Consider the following 14,075-nt stretch of genomic DNA (forward strand, 5'->3'; position numbering starts at 1 on the left):
TGAGGTTCAATGTCTAACTCGTTGCAACAGAATTTTAAACGCATTCTCAGGACTTGTTTACAAAGTCTGAAAAGGTCATTGGAAGAAAAAGTGATTTCAATAACTCCAATAATTCTGCTCAAGTTCTCCACAGATGCCTTTTACAGTTTGGTTTTTACTAATTGTATGAGGGTTTTTTATTACAGACAGTGATTTTAACTGTTACAACTAAGGATTTTATTTTAACATCTCAAAGCCATTTCACTGCAATTATGTAACACTTTTCTTAAAAATATCTCAAGCAATTAAGACCACTTTTTTTTTTTTGGCCTAGAATTAAAAAGTCAAAACACTGGAAAAAGAAGTGGGTTTGTTTGTTAGTTTCTTCTGGGTTTGTTTTCCTTTACACACCTTGTGTCCCAGCCACGTTCCATGGTGACCCTCAACTGGAAGGCGCTCTGCATCCCCAGTCAGGTCAGTCAGGGCATCCTGGAAGAAAAGCAGTCACCGTGTTCCAGGTCAGTGAAACACCACATGCAAGTCAGGAAAGGTCTCAGACCCTCCTGAAAAGTCTCCCAGGATGGCCAAGGGTACGTGAGGCCACCGCACAGTGCACTTACTTTTGGAGACAGAGTTCCTCGGATGCTAATAACCACCTTCTTCTTATCATGGTCCACAGCCACATAGAAAGGCGTTTCGTAAACCTGGAAAAGATCCACTACTGTAACAATCAGGTGAGACATTCCTGTTTAATTATTCTCCTGCTCAGGGAAAAGGAGGCAGAGCAGCCTGACAGGTTATGCCTTAAGGGTAAGGACTCCTCTGAATGATCTGATTTTTGGCAGTAGCAAAGATTTCTGTTCAAGTGGCAGAATCTCTTGATGGAGAGATAGGATGGGAAGCTCTAGGGTCAGAAAAAGGCTTAAGTTTCCTTCTTTGTACCACTACACCTGGAAGCACATAAATCCCTTTAGGAAGGGCCTTAGGAGCACGCTCCAAATATGAAGGGGGTTGCAAATTCTCCTTACTGCATCGTGACAAGATGTGTAAACAATGTCCACTGAGGTCATGTTCTCATCCAAGAAGTGGCGCCGGATTGCAATGGCATTGCAGCCACAGCAATTATCTTCTTCAATAGTGACACTAGGTGCGTAGCGAGGACGTGAAGGACAGAGGCAGCAGCATCTGCAGAAGGAAGAAAACAGCTTTGAGGAAACAAGGAACATGGAAGAAACTGGCTTTAGAGGGGAACGCCTAGAGATAAGGGAAAGCCAGACCTGCATGCCACATGGCCTCATGTCAACAGCAGTGATTTCCTTCACTTGTAGCTCTTGCACAAAGCAGCACATAACTCATGTTTCAGCATCAAAAAGGGGCACTGGGATCAGATGTAGTTACCTTTCTGAGCACCAGAGAGAGCTACAGTGCAACCAGTCCCCAAGGAATCAATGCACGGTGGGGCTGGAATTTCTCCACCAAGGATACTATGCTTCATAGCACAGTCCTACATTGCTTCAACACACAAAGCGGCTAGCATTTACTAGATCTATTTGTAACAAAAAAGAAAACAGGGCTAGAATAATTCCAGAACAAAAACAGAAGTGCAGATATTCTTTTCCTTCTTTCATTTATGAGACACTTCACAAATAAAAGTACTCAAAAGGAAGTATATTCCTCATAATAAGTGCAGCACAGAAGTTGCCTATATAAGTGTAAAAAGCTCAGCCTCAATGAGAATCTGATGACAGCATTATAGCAGCTGAAAGCAAATATTTAAAACAATGCAATGCTGTACTGAAGTACAGCACTGCTACTGTGAGGTGAGCATTATACAGCACAGCAGAAAACCAATCAGACAGAGAGAATACAGCCCAAACTCTGGCCAAGTCTTGCCAATGCGTTAATAAAGACCCAAATGTCAGCTCCCTGCGTAGCTGGGCTTGCCGATATATCTGATTTCTAAGCTCCGAGACAGCTATTTTAAGTCAGTGTGAAAGCAGACTTGTGCCAGATGAGTTCTTTCTCCTCGCTGTTCAAACTGCACAATCCTTAGTGTACCTGAGAGGATGGAGCACAGGACAGCCTACTTTATTTAACTAAATAAGCAGATAAGCAACTGTAAGGAAGAGACGGATGAGAAAGACATTGGAGCACGAAGGCACAGAGTTACTGAGAGATGGACAGAAAAAACATGAGAAGAGAAAAGAGGAAAAAAGCGGAAGAGAAGAGGAACAAGAATAAATAGAGGGGTGATGAAGAGAGGTAAGTGATGAAAGAAAGGAGGATTCTAAGTCTGGGAGGAACAGGAGGGAAATGGGAAGAAGAGGAGGAGTGCTAGACAGGATGGCCACTCACGAGCAGGATCTGGCCAGGCGACAGAGTCCACATGTGGGCTTCCTCATCAGGTAGATGGGCCAGCCATAGGCAGCCAGGGCAAACAGCATGTAGTAACACACCTCCTTGTACCGCTGCATCTCTTGCTGAAAGAGACAAGAGACTCGCTGAAGGCCTTATTCTCTTCTAGACAGTGAGTTTTTCTACTGTTTCCCTTTTCCCATCATAGTCAGACATGCGCATTCCTCCTTCTGAGCATCAGCCACCTCTATCAACACTACCAGAACAGCACTGTCAGCATTTTCAGGTGACTGCAGGAGAGCAAGCTGGTTATGCTGGGGAAAATCCTCCCCCTCCCAAGAACAGCTCAGTATATCTATGCCTATTTTCCCGAGAAGAAAACAAAACTAAAAGTTGGTTGTAGATAAATTCTCCTCTGCATCAAACACCTGGCTGCATAAGGAAGGTCATCTTCTGTGGGTTTTGCCCCATCCTACTCTAGTTGAGAAGATAAACTAATTTAAGTCCCAAGACAATGAGGTTTCTAAATATTCTGCTTTCCCATAATCACGGGCCATAATGAAGATGCACAGAGAGGACCATAAAGCCAGTCTGGGGCCACATGCCTCAGTGCTGTCTTCTATAAGCTCTGCTGACATGTCTCCCCACATGCCTATTCAGAAGGAGAAACAGGCTGAACACGAGCAGGACGTTAGTGTTAAACACAACGCAGCAGAGCACAGCCACAAGCAGGTTACATCACAGAATCAGTGGATCAGAGACACTGGGACTGGGTCAGTCTCACCTCTCTTGCAGCGATATCATCTAATCAAGAGAAGTGAACACAGTTTGCCCAATGAAGGGCTGCAACAGCAGCACACCAGGAGAAAAGCCAAGCTTAATTCACACAGAATAGGCTGCAGCCATTTCCATCCTGAGAACTGCTGATAATCAGCCCAAGGAAGGCAGGCTCCACCTCACTCCAGGCAGCTCCCTGCCCTTAACACAACGGAGCCCTGCCTGCTGGGCTCCATGAGCTCTGCTGGTGGTACTTCCAAACAGAGCTCTGCACTTTGCTGCTGGATGCAGCGCTAAGCTCATACCTCTGGGTTCTGGAGAAACCTCACATTGCCTTCCCCCACCCTGAGCAGAAATACTGCCACTTCCCACAAAGCAGAAGGCGGAGACAGATAATGCTTTAAAAGTGATCTAAAGACAAAAATACCTCCAGAGAGTAAGTGTTGTTGTTATACTTGTCTTTTTTATTATTATTATTGCAGAGAGGCACAGAAAGGAGTAAGAGAAGCCACCAAGAAAAAGAAAATAGGCTACACAGGGAAGCATGGCCAGTTTACAAGATCACAGTCCAGTGACTTACCGCATTTTTCAGATCCAGATACTTTGTGTTCCTGGTCACTGGCATCCCAGACAGAAAAGCTAAAATGTCATTGTTTGCCTGTAATTCACAAACACAAATAAAAGTTCTTCTTTGTGACACCAAGGCAAAATCTACACCTGAGAAACAGAAAGCACTATGTAATCCGGGACAAGATATTTCCAAGTATCCCAACCAGTCTTTTCAACTGGTTCTAATCCTGCTGTTCTTATTTCTGCCTGATTTGACCACTGCTGTCTGAACCCCACCTCCAGGAAAAAACCAAACCAACAACCAAACTATTTTCTACTGGGTTGACAATCCACAAATCTTAATGCCAGTAATGGTTTGGGAATTCAGGAATTACTCTCTAAAGTTTCTCCTGCAGCTCTACCCAGATGCTGGAGTCTTCTCCGCATCACTATATAGGAGGAGTAGTCTTCTCATTCACTTTCAAGTACCTACCACCTCCTTCAAGGCAGTTGCCCATTTGGGGTCAAGAGCTAAATCTGTATGTTTCACCTGTCTAGAAAAGACGACAGGTTTCACAAGCTTGACTCAGTGTCAATTGGGCCCTTTGGGAGTCTCAGAAATAGCTGCTGAAAAAACTAGTGCTTTTATTTTACAGCTCGGTGACTGGCAATGGCCCATCACACAACAGAAACAAGGTGGGCAGAGTCATGCGGTTCTCACACGATGAGTCACGAGAGCAGCAGGTTAAGTCAGAGGCCAAGTGAGATGCCCACCACCTCCATGCACAGCATCATGCCCCCTCCACCCACCTCATCCAGCACAGCATTGCGCTTTGCCCGCTGCCGTTGGCGCAGAAGAACCAGTCCTGCAATGATGTCAGATGGGACGATGTCAAGGTCTCGGAAAAACTCAGCAAAAAGGTAGGCGATTTCAGAGTAGGCGTCCTGCAAAAATCCAGGGAGAGAAGAGTTTAGGAGGAGGAGTTTAGGTGTGGGGAGTCTCAAAACAGGACACAGAATGAACACCAATGCGGCAGCAATGGCCTCATTTCTGTAGCTCTCTTTCCAAAACATCCACGAGATTCCTTCAGGGAACACCATATCTGGTCTAATCATATTAATATCTCTTCTTTTACATAGTCACATTCAGAGGCTTCAGCTGAGACTGAATTGGTACTATGCTGGGTGTTTATGTGTGGGTAAGCAGACCACCTCAATATCAAAACATACATAAGGGCAGAAGAAGACATTTTCATCTCATGTTGGAAGTAAGACAGAGGAAGTAAGATGAGAACCAGTTCCCAATCCAGCGTCATCTCAGAATTATCCTCTCTCCTCAGGAGCAACTTCATTTGAACAAAGGCTACTCAGGGGGAAAAAGTAAAAAAGAAAAGCATTGATTTTGTTCTGTTTAACAGGCTCTTCAGTTCTGTAACTCTGTCTTGGGATAATTCCGCCCATACTTACCCCAGACCTCACCATTTCAGGCATGTCATGGAGAAAGTGACAGCTTTTGAATCCTGCCACTGAACAGTCTCTGTAGCTGCTCACTGTTCACCATCACGTTCTTTGCTACGTGATTTCAAGGAGTTAATCACAATAAGCAGCAGTTACATACGGCAGCTCTTGGTACTGGAGGAGCTGACCAATTTACCAGGCTTTTCCAGGTTTACCTTTGACTACACCCAAGCAAAAGGGCCTGAAAAGGAAAACCTGGGAAAAGATCTGAGCCATTAAATGCAGAGTTCCTGAAGACAAGGTGATCAAACCCAATAAAGGAAGACACCACAGGAGGGAGAGAAGTGGAAGTGACCTGACTCAAGAGGCTGGATGAACAAAAAGTGGGACTGAGACAGTGCTGTAGTACACAAACAGTCAGTATTTTGACTCCTGCCAGTACTAAACCTTTCCTACCACGGTCTGTCACAGCCTTATCCTGAACTTTTAGCTTGTATTTTCATAGCATCCTTCACTCAGCACCTAAAGCCATGTGACTGCAGTCCTGTCTGCAGAAAGCCTGAACCATGCACTTGAAGAAAGGCTGGTCTTCAGGACAGGATCTCTCCATCTCTCTTCTTTGACAGGCAAGAAAGTTAATCCCTTCTCTCCCTAGCAGTCTTGCAGGAAATGACCTACGTTATTTTATCTCTGACAAACTCCTGGAGTGCAAGATTACTTTCTATCATTTTTCACTTGCCTACAAAAGCAAGTTAAATCACCATTAAGAACAAGGCTTCAGGTGCCAACTGCGCGGGTTTCCATGCCAGCTGTGCCTCTGAAGAGCAAATGGACTGGCATTAACCTCGGCAACATCACAACTGCAGTATCCTTGAAGTACTGACCCCATAAATCTTAGCATCGTTCCTATAAGCTTACAAGAAATGCAAACAGCCCCGAAGTAAAATATGATGGAGAGCTGTTAACCCAAAGTGACAAAAACACCTCTTAATACTCTGACCAAAGTAAAAGGCAGTAATGGAATTTCAACATGTATGTTCTGCTCTGAAGGAAGAGCTTTTGCTGGAGCACCTGATATTATATTGTAGGATTTATTGTAGTGTTTCAATAAAAAGCCTACAGGCTCTGGGGCTGGCAGAGCTGGTGGAGACTTCACTCCAAATCCATAAGAACAGATTCTTGCCCCAATGCCACGTACACTCTGGAAAAATATTTTCCGGTCTAGAGGACGATGATCCTCTGCTACCACAGATTTCCATGAAGACTGGGAGAGACAGCAAGGGATTCATTTCTGACCCATTCCATGCACATTCATTCCACATGCTGTCATGCCAGGACACACAAAGTCAGAGCTTGTTTCTGCAAAGAAAAGAGCCTGGAAATTGCTCAAGCTGAATGTAAAACAGAAATTCAATAGCACATGAAATTTGAGGATTCTGGTATCTGCTTTTATCCTGAACTAAAAAAAACCCAAAACCAACCAACCAACCAAATAGTTCTGTTTAAAAAAGCTTAACATGGAATGAAATATTCTGCATTCCTGAATAAAATAGAGTTGTTCAGAAATCAGGCCATTCGGGTGCCTCTCAGGGCTCCTGACCCCGGCTGCAGCGCCCATGCTGCATCCTAAGGACAAGCATCTCTGGATACCTGGGCAAGGTGACCTGGTTGTGCTGTCAAGGGGGAAAGGGAAGGTGCCTCTGCTGCGGTAGCACAGGGAAGCGGAGGAGCAGCAAATAACCCTCAAGGAAATGCTGCTGTTTGAGCTGCCATGACACAAAGCTTGTCCTGTTTTGGTTTGCCAGAAGGGTTTTCCTAAGCAGCTCCAGCAGATGATCTGTGAGAGCTGGCAGTCCTGGGCTGTGACTGCTCAGTGGGACAGCAGGTTGGGGTTGGGACATTCCCTGGGAACACGGTGGCATTTCATCCAGTACTGCAGGAGCGTGTCACTGGGAGGATCAGCGTGCCAGTACAGGGTGCTGGATTTCTGCAAAAGGGCTATCACAGTACCTGCAGCCGTCCACACTTTGGAAACTGCACCCTGAGAATAACTGCACAGCACTTACCAACAAACCCTTTTAATCTAATTCATATTGGTTGCCATCTGTGTTGAACAAATGTTCCAGTAGCCTTCACCTGACTCTCCATTATTCTTACACAACTCTTCATCTTATTATGCTTTTCCCTTTGGAGGTTAAAATCCCAGTCTCATTTCTCTTCCTATACAAGTTCATATCTCCTCAAATACGCTCCTTTTTCTGCTGCATCTTTTAGGAGACCAAACAGCAGGCTATATTTAGCGAGGACATCACTGATGTGGTCGGTCCCTTGGTGTTTTCCCTGTCATTTTCTATGCCCTTCTACTGAAACTAAATGGTTTTTTTCTGATTTTTTGGCCACTGCTGTGCACTGATGTCTTCATTGAAGTGTCCTTGATAACTCCTAGCTCTTCTCCTGCGAGGCTGTAACTAATTCAGAGCCCAGCGTATGGAAGTAATTTAAACTGTTTCTTCATATTTCTTCACGACTTTCTTCTATCTTTGATAACAATTCCCTGGTTCTTCTTGGTCTTTCGAGTGTCCTCAAATACTCATAGTTCTGACCACATTAAATACTGCAAATCATCAGCAAAATTTTCCACCTTAGTAGTCACCTCTGCAGCAGGTCCTCAGGAGTACTGTTGAAAACCCACTCCCAACTGCTTCTAGTAAGAACGAACTGCAAACTTTTGGGGAAGCAGTATCAAGCCTGGTGTTCTTCCCTATTATAGATAACACTAAAATAAAATCCCAACTGTAGCACATGAAAACTGCAAACTAGTGACCTTCATGTGAATTTATGGATTAAGTAGTAGTTTTTGGCTGTTAGTAATCCAGAAGCATTACTTTGCTGATTTGCACAGGTTTACATTTTCTTGTTTTCAAAGAGGTCTCTCTCCTTTTTTAAGTACACGAGACTGATACAAACAAAAGGAGAAACCGCCTAAGCAAACTGGCTGATAACAGGAAACTGAAGCTGACCAAAGTACTGTCAAATGTTGAACCTAAACATAGTGAAAACATGTATTTTTTCTACTGATGTCTTAACTTAAAATTATCATCCCAGTTCACTGCAACAGCAAGGTAAAGCACAACTTCAAGAGAAGAGTTTAAGATTGACAACGTTACTTTTCAGTGCTACCAACTGCAATACTGAAAACCAGAGGGTTAAGACTAGTCATTTTGAAAGACACCTGCCCTACTTCCATCAGCATCTAGAGGGAAACACCAGCTTCTGTTTCTGCATGGAATACCCAGGTATCCTCCTGCAGAAACGCAAGTGCTCATTCAGGCTACTTGGGCTGAAAGGAAGGAAAAGGAACCAGTACGCAGCAAAATTTCAAGCCTGCTAATTCGCTCATTCTGAGGGCAGCTCAGCTTGCTGATTCTTGAAAGGCATTTCCAGTCATTGCATGCACTACTGTCAAGGCTGACTGGACTACTTGTGCCTCCAGATCTCAAAGAACACTCACAGTGAAATGAGACACACATTGTCCAGGTTTGATAGAGGAATCCCACACTGCTGGACTCCGCTGAGTCCCACGTATCATCAGACATACACGTAGCTCGCTCTCTGACAGGAGACGTGGTACCTACCGACTGAGAGTCTTTTGTCCGTGTGCAGCAAAGAAAAACTTTGAGTCTGCGTGTCCAGCTGCTGGCTTGCCCTTCTTCCAGGCGGTGTCTATAAATAAAGGGTAGAGTATGCACATGAGGACAGGCAGAACACCACGACTGCACACAGAGAGTAGGATCCAATACAAAGTCCCACAGCCTACACCATCACTGGTGCTAAACCATATTCTTATATTTATCCTGGTCTTTGTCTAGACAAGGAGACCACATACAGGTTAACAACTCATCTCATTTTATAGGACAGGAAGGTCAATAATCTAGCTGTAACAGATTAACAACTCATCTCATATTATAGGACAGGAAGGTCAATAATCTAGCTGTTCTGACTAGGACCAAGCCTCTGTATTTATATTCATGGTGTCCTGCCTGAATGGGATGGCCACAATGCAGGACCAAGCCTCCGTATTTATATTCGTGGTGTCCTGCCTGAATGGGATGGCCACAATGAAGCTGCTGTTGTTCTATGGTACCTGCTGAAGCAGGATGTCCAAGAGCAACCGGTGCTCTGGATGGAAGGAGGGTCTACTGGTAACTCAGCAGCTGCATCATGTGCCAGGATGTACTACCACTCAGGATGAAAATTCTGTCTCGGGGCCAAGGGGTGCGAATGGTACAGAGGACCCTGAGCACTTAGTATGAGAGGAGCTGTGCAATTTTTTTCCAATAAATAGCTTATTTGGAAAAATATACTTATTAAACATAATGCAGCCTGAGAACTAAAACAATTTGTACTCTTTATTCAAGTATGGTGCATAACTGGAATCTAATATAAAAGGAAAGCAAGCTAAAGGTTCTCTTTCAATTTAGGAAAGGTTAAGGCTAAATACAGAAGGTTTAGCTCAACCCACATTTGGTTTATATGACATTTCCATTTCAGCTTCAAAATTAGCTAATTGGACAACCCTACTTAAAATTAACTATCGCTGAGTTCACTCCACTGTTGTGAGCTTGTCCTAGTTCCTACGTTTTGCAGGGTGACAGTGCCTTATTTTTGACAGGCATACCTGCAAACAATCCTTAGATCAAGTCAGACTTAGTGGCGTTCAAGCGGGTGTCTGTGTGGTTCTGTACCAAAGGGCCATGCTACCTATATGATAAAGTCCACAGCTCCTCTAATGCAGGGTCTTTTTTTAATGTGAACACAGACTAACTCAGCACAGGTCAGAGCAATCACAAAAGACCACTTCTATTATCTGGCAGGTGATCACATGAGGAAAAACCCAAGCACAGAAAGTGGGCTGCAGCTGGAATTAAAAGATGCTGGTAAAGGCAAGTTTGCCTGCAACAGAAGAAGCAGATCCTGCAGGGACCGTCAACTCATGCCTGAGCATTTCAGAACAACTACCCATAACCTCCAAGAAAGACTCCAAAAGAGGAACGGGAATTCAAGTGTCCAAAGTCAGAGCTGGCAGCACTAAGCTTGCTCCACCAAATGCCAAAGGACTCGGGCAGCAATGCAAAGAACTTCACAACTTCACTGCGGGGGTTTAACAAGCAAGAGCGATCTGAGCTATTTCACTCCAACTTTTCCTAAATTCCTTCTTACTAACACTGAACTTCCACATGTTTAGTATGGGCTCTAAAGCAAGTTTCTTAGAAAGGCCTTGGCACAATTAGCCGAGCCTTTTGTTTTGTTGTTTTATTTTCTTAGCTCTGCAAGAACATAAAAGCCCACACACATCACGATGCCACTGCTAAAGGAAAATCACTGTGTAACGGAGTCCAATAGCTACAACAGTGTATCACAACAAGAAAGCCAAAGTGCCACACCTCCTTAATGTGACAAACAAATAGAGTTTTTTTAATGAGTTGAGAGAGAGGAAATACACCTCCGGTTAAGCATAATAAAAAGGCCACATTACTGGTGTACATCAGAGGGCAAGTATCACTGCAGACAGGGATTTCAGTCAGAATGGCTGGCCCTCCTCAACTTACAAGATCACAATCCAGAAACAGGCGGAGAATTTCATAATGTATTCTTTGAAAAGGAGTGCTTTTGCAAGTGGAGAATTTAAAAATATATTGTTTGAAAACAACTGCTTCAGTAGTGAACACATAGTAACTTTTTATGTTTCGCTTTCACATTATAGCCCACAGCATTTTGCTTGTTAACAACTGCTAACACTTCCTTTCTAGAGTGGAAATCTGCAAACAGCAGGCACAAGCTCTCCGAAAATGTTACAGGCCTGGAGCAAAAAACCTGGCCGTGGCCCAAGGGATAAATACCTTCACTCAGTTGCCTGGGATCTCAAAACTTCTCCCAGGGGAGATAAAAGTACATCAAAAACAAACCCCAAAATTAAGTTCTCTGGCAAATAAAACTTTGCAATTCGTGGCACTCCGTTTCCCTTCAGAAGAAGAACGCACTGAGCCAAACAGGTCTGATGTAGTGAAGGGCAGAAGATCCACGGTGTCATCATAGCTTCTCATCCCGATGTCTCTGGGAATGCCCTGATCCCAATGCAGCAATCACACACGTAAGGTTAATGAGGCACTAACTCCAAATAGTCAAGGCCAGTGTTAGTAACGTACTGGAAAGGTTAGGAAGAATGTCTTGCATTCTGCAGTAAAAAAAAATATGCTCCTTCAAACAAAACCTGCTGTGTGGTCCTTAGAAAAGTTTGGTTTTTGCACAAAAAGAAAACCTGAAGGATCCCAAGTCAGGACGTTGGAAGAACATGTATTCAGAACATCCCTTGAACATACATTTCCAATGAGAAATGCAAAATCTGCAGAGTATTTTTTAAAAGCCTTGTTTTTCAGCATTCTAAGCCTAATGCCCTCGAGTCCTACAAAGCCACATTCCTTGCTGACAGTTGCATATGTCAAGATGGCATAAGAAAACAAAGCCTGTTTGTGTTGTCCCGCTACTGGGAAAAAACTTCTGAAAAATGCCTCGCTTGGTGAAAAAAAGCTTTCATGTACCCATCTGGGTAGCTCAAAGATGCAATCAATTCTTAATTAAAAGATCTGACTGCCAACACAAAAGAAGCTGCTTCCTGGCCAAGACTAAATACAAGAAACCTCGGGTCAAAAGTTTGTATTTTGAAGATAAAAATAAAGGAAGAAAGGGGCTTTGGAAGAAGATGCTAACTCAACCTAAGCAAAATCCAAGTCCTGCCTCACCTTTACCAGGCCAAACACTGCTACAGGATGGATAAATAAGCTGCTGTGGTCAGTGCTGGCTCAAAGGGCTTGTAAGGCTTCACAAATCCAGTGACTAACACCAGATACTGCGTTGCTTTGCCTCCTTTGGATACAGATGCCCACACACAGCACCTGACAGTCTGAGCTGTACTCTTCCAAAATCACCGTCAACAGCAAAGGGAAGCAATGCCTGAAGCTGAATGCTCCCTGAAGCAAGGCAAGGAGAATGTCAAAAACTGAGAAAAGCAGGGCACCCTTCCAGAAACGCTGCATTACCGCAGGTTGTACGTCCTCAGGTTGCGCTGTCTCCGCTTCGTGGCGCGTAGTTTGACAAAGGTCCGGCCTGTCGGGTCGAAGACGCACAGGACAGTGATGCAGACGCTCAGGATGACAACCCAGTTGCACACCACCATTCCTGCAAAGAAAGAAGTCAGGTGCTCTGCCCATAAGTCTCAGCAGCATCGCTTCCTGCTTTTCGCCACACACATCTGACCCCCCTTGCCATTGCTGCAGGACTGAGAAAGCTACCCCAAATAATCTTGCAGCCAGCTGCAGCAAAAGGAAACCCTCTGGAAAATCCTGTAAACCACAGCTAGATTTTCCAGCTGTTTTAGGAGACCGCCCATGTAGCAGGCCATTAAATACGCACTGAGAATCTACGGGGACTGCAACAATGGCATCACCCCCCACCCAGGAGACTGGCTGAGACTGAAAAGGAGTTCCAGGGAAACAGTAAGGCCATTTTGAACTGAGGAAGGGGAACCAGGTCTTACAGATTCCCCAGCCAGACCCTTCCATGGGAACATGAATTCTTGCCTCAGTGCAGACAGCACAAACAAATGAATAGAACAACTGTTCTGAGCAATAATGTCTCAGGAGAACAAGTACCACATTTACAGCTACAATCCACTTCCAACAGTCAATCCCCACATGCACGAATGAATTAGCTCTCCAAGGCAAGACGATGTCTGCACATACACAAGAACACACACAAACCACATTCCAAATACATACCCAAAGTGACACTCTTTGCTGTGATATCATTGCAGGAAGCGTAGTACTGTGTTAGCCAAACGATGCCCACAATAGCATACACAAACTCAATCACCAAGATCGCTGAAACAAAAGGAACACAAGGGATAGCAGCAGCATCTCCCTAAGGATTAACAACTGCCTCTCCCCATCTTCCAGAGAGGAAATGCAAAGACAGTTTCTTTAGCAAGATGGTTGCATAGAAAAGTGACTACAGGACTGAGTCCCAATGCTTTGGAAGGTGATATTCAAGAAAATGAACCAAAAATGTAATGTGTGCTTAATTCTAACTACTGCTAAACGACACGAGGACCACGTGCACACAGAGCTGTCAGTGCCCTTGGCTGTATCAGAGGTGTGAATCAGCTAGCCCTACCTTCCACCCACGAGAAGGGAAAGGCTCCCTTGTCACGTAACAGTACCTAGGTCTTAACCACCTCAGACAGCTGGTCTGATTCAAAGATCCGAAATAAATAGTAGCGTGTTATCCAGGATTAATCCTGCTTACTACACTTAGCAAATGCTCCCAGCTCCTCTGCCCTTTCCAGTAATAGCTCCCAGGACACAGTCCTTAGGTAGTCATTTACTGACTCCTCAGTTTTGCATTCTACCCTGGTAATGAACAAGAAACTGGGGGCTGACGGTGGCTCCCTGGAACAAAAAAGTTGGGAAACACCGCTCTGAAGTGCCTATCCTCACCTTACAACCCCAAAGAACAGGTGAGCAATGAGGAACGGAGAGGGTAAATAGCTTGCTTAGTAATGCCTAGCAACCCTGTGGTGGAGCTGAGTCTAAACCCACATTCCAGATTAGCCAACTAACCATCCTTATCTACCTGCTGGCACAGTATCTTCCTGTAAGTGGCTCACTGCAGACTCTCACTAGCCTTGAAAGACCAGCTCAAAGAGTTACACAGCAAATCGTTTTCAACAGCAGTGGGCAAGGAACCAGGGCTGGAGCAGGTTCCTGACCAGCCTTACCTTCTTAAACTGAGCTAGGTTTTGCCTACCTTGGCTTGTCTCTGGCTCTGAGGTTAACGGCTGCGGGGCAGGAGCAGCAGGAGCATAGATAAGATTTTTCTGTGTTCATATTGGAACTCTTTCC

General features: G+C 44.5%; 1 protein-coding gene across 1 annotated transcript in view; it reads right to left on the minus strand.

Moving 5' to 3' along the window:
* Nucleotides 1–375: 375 nt before the first annotated feature.
* Nucleotides 376–14,075, minus strand: part of LOC104548720 (sn1-specific diacylglycerol lipase alpha) — a gene marked incomplete at its 3' end in the record, with an annotated part of 15,920 nt that continues 2,220 nt past the window's right edge. Inside the window, exons 3-11 of the mRNA XM_010194819.1 lie at nt 12,954–13,055; nt 12,216–12,354; nt 8,754–8,841; nt 4,471–4,605; nt 3,692–3,769; nt 2,335–2,459; nt 1,008–1,164; nt 600–683; nt 376–468 (exon numbers count right to left, since the gene is read on the minus strand). Coding sequence (XP_010193121.1) covers nt 376–468; nt 600–683; nt 1,008–1,164; nt 2,335–2,459; nt 3,692–3,769; nt 4,471–4,605; nt 8,754–8,841; nt 12,216–12,354; nt 12,954–13,055 — 1,001 coding nt within the window. The remainder of the gene's footprint in view (nt 469–599; nt 684–1,007; nt 1,165–2,334; nt 2,460–3,691; nt 3,770–4,470; nt 4,606–8,753; nt 8,842–12,215; nt 12,355–12,953; nt 13,056–14,075) is intronic.

This window comes from Mesitornis unicolor, unplaced genomic scaffold, assembly GCF_000695765.1.
Source record: "Mesitornis unicolor isolate BGI_N332 unplaced genomic scaffold, ASM69576v1 scaffold17921, whole genome shotgun sequence".
Taxonomy (NCBI): domain Eukaryota; kingdom Metazoa; phylum Chordata; class Aves; order Mesitornithiformes; family Mesitornithidae; genus Mesitornis; species Mesitornis unicolor.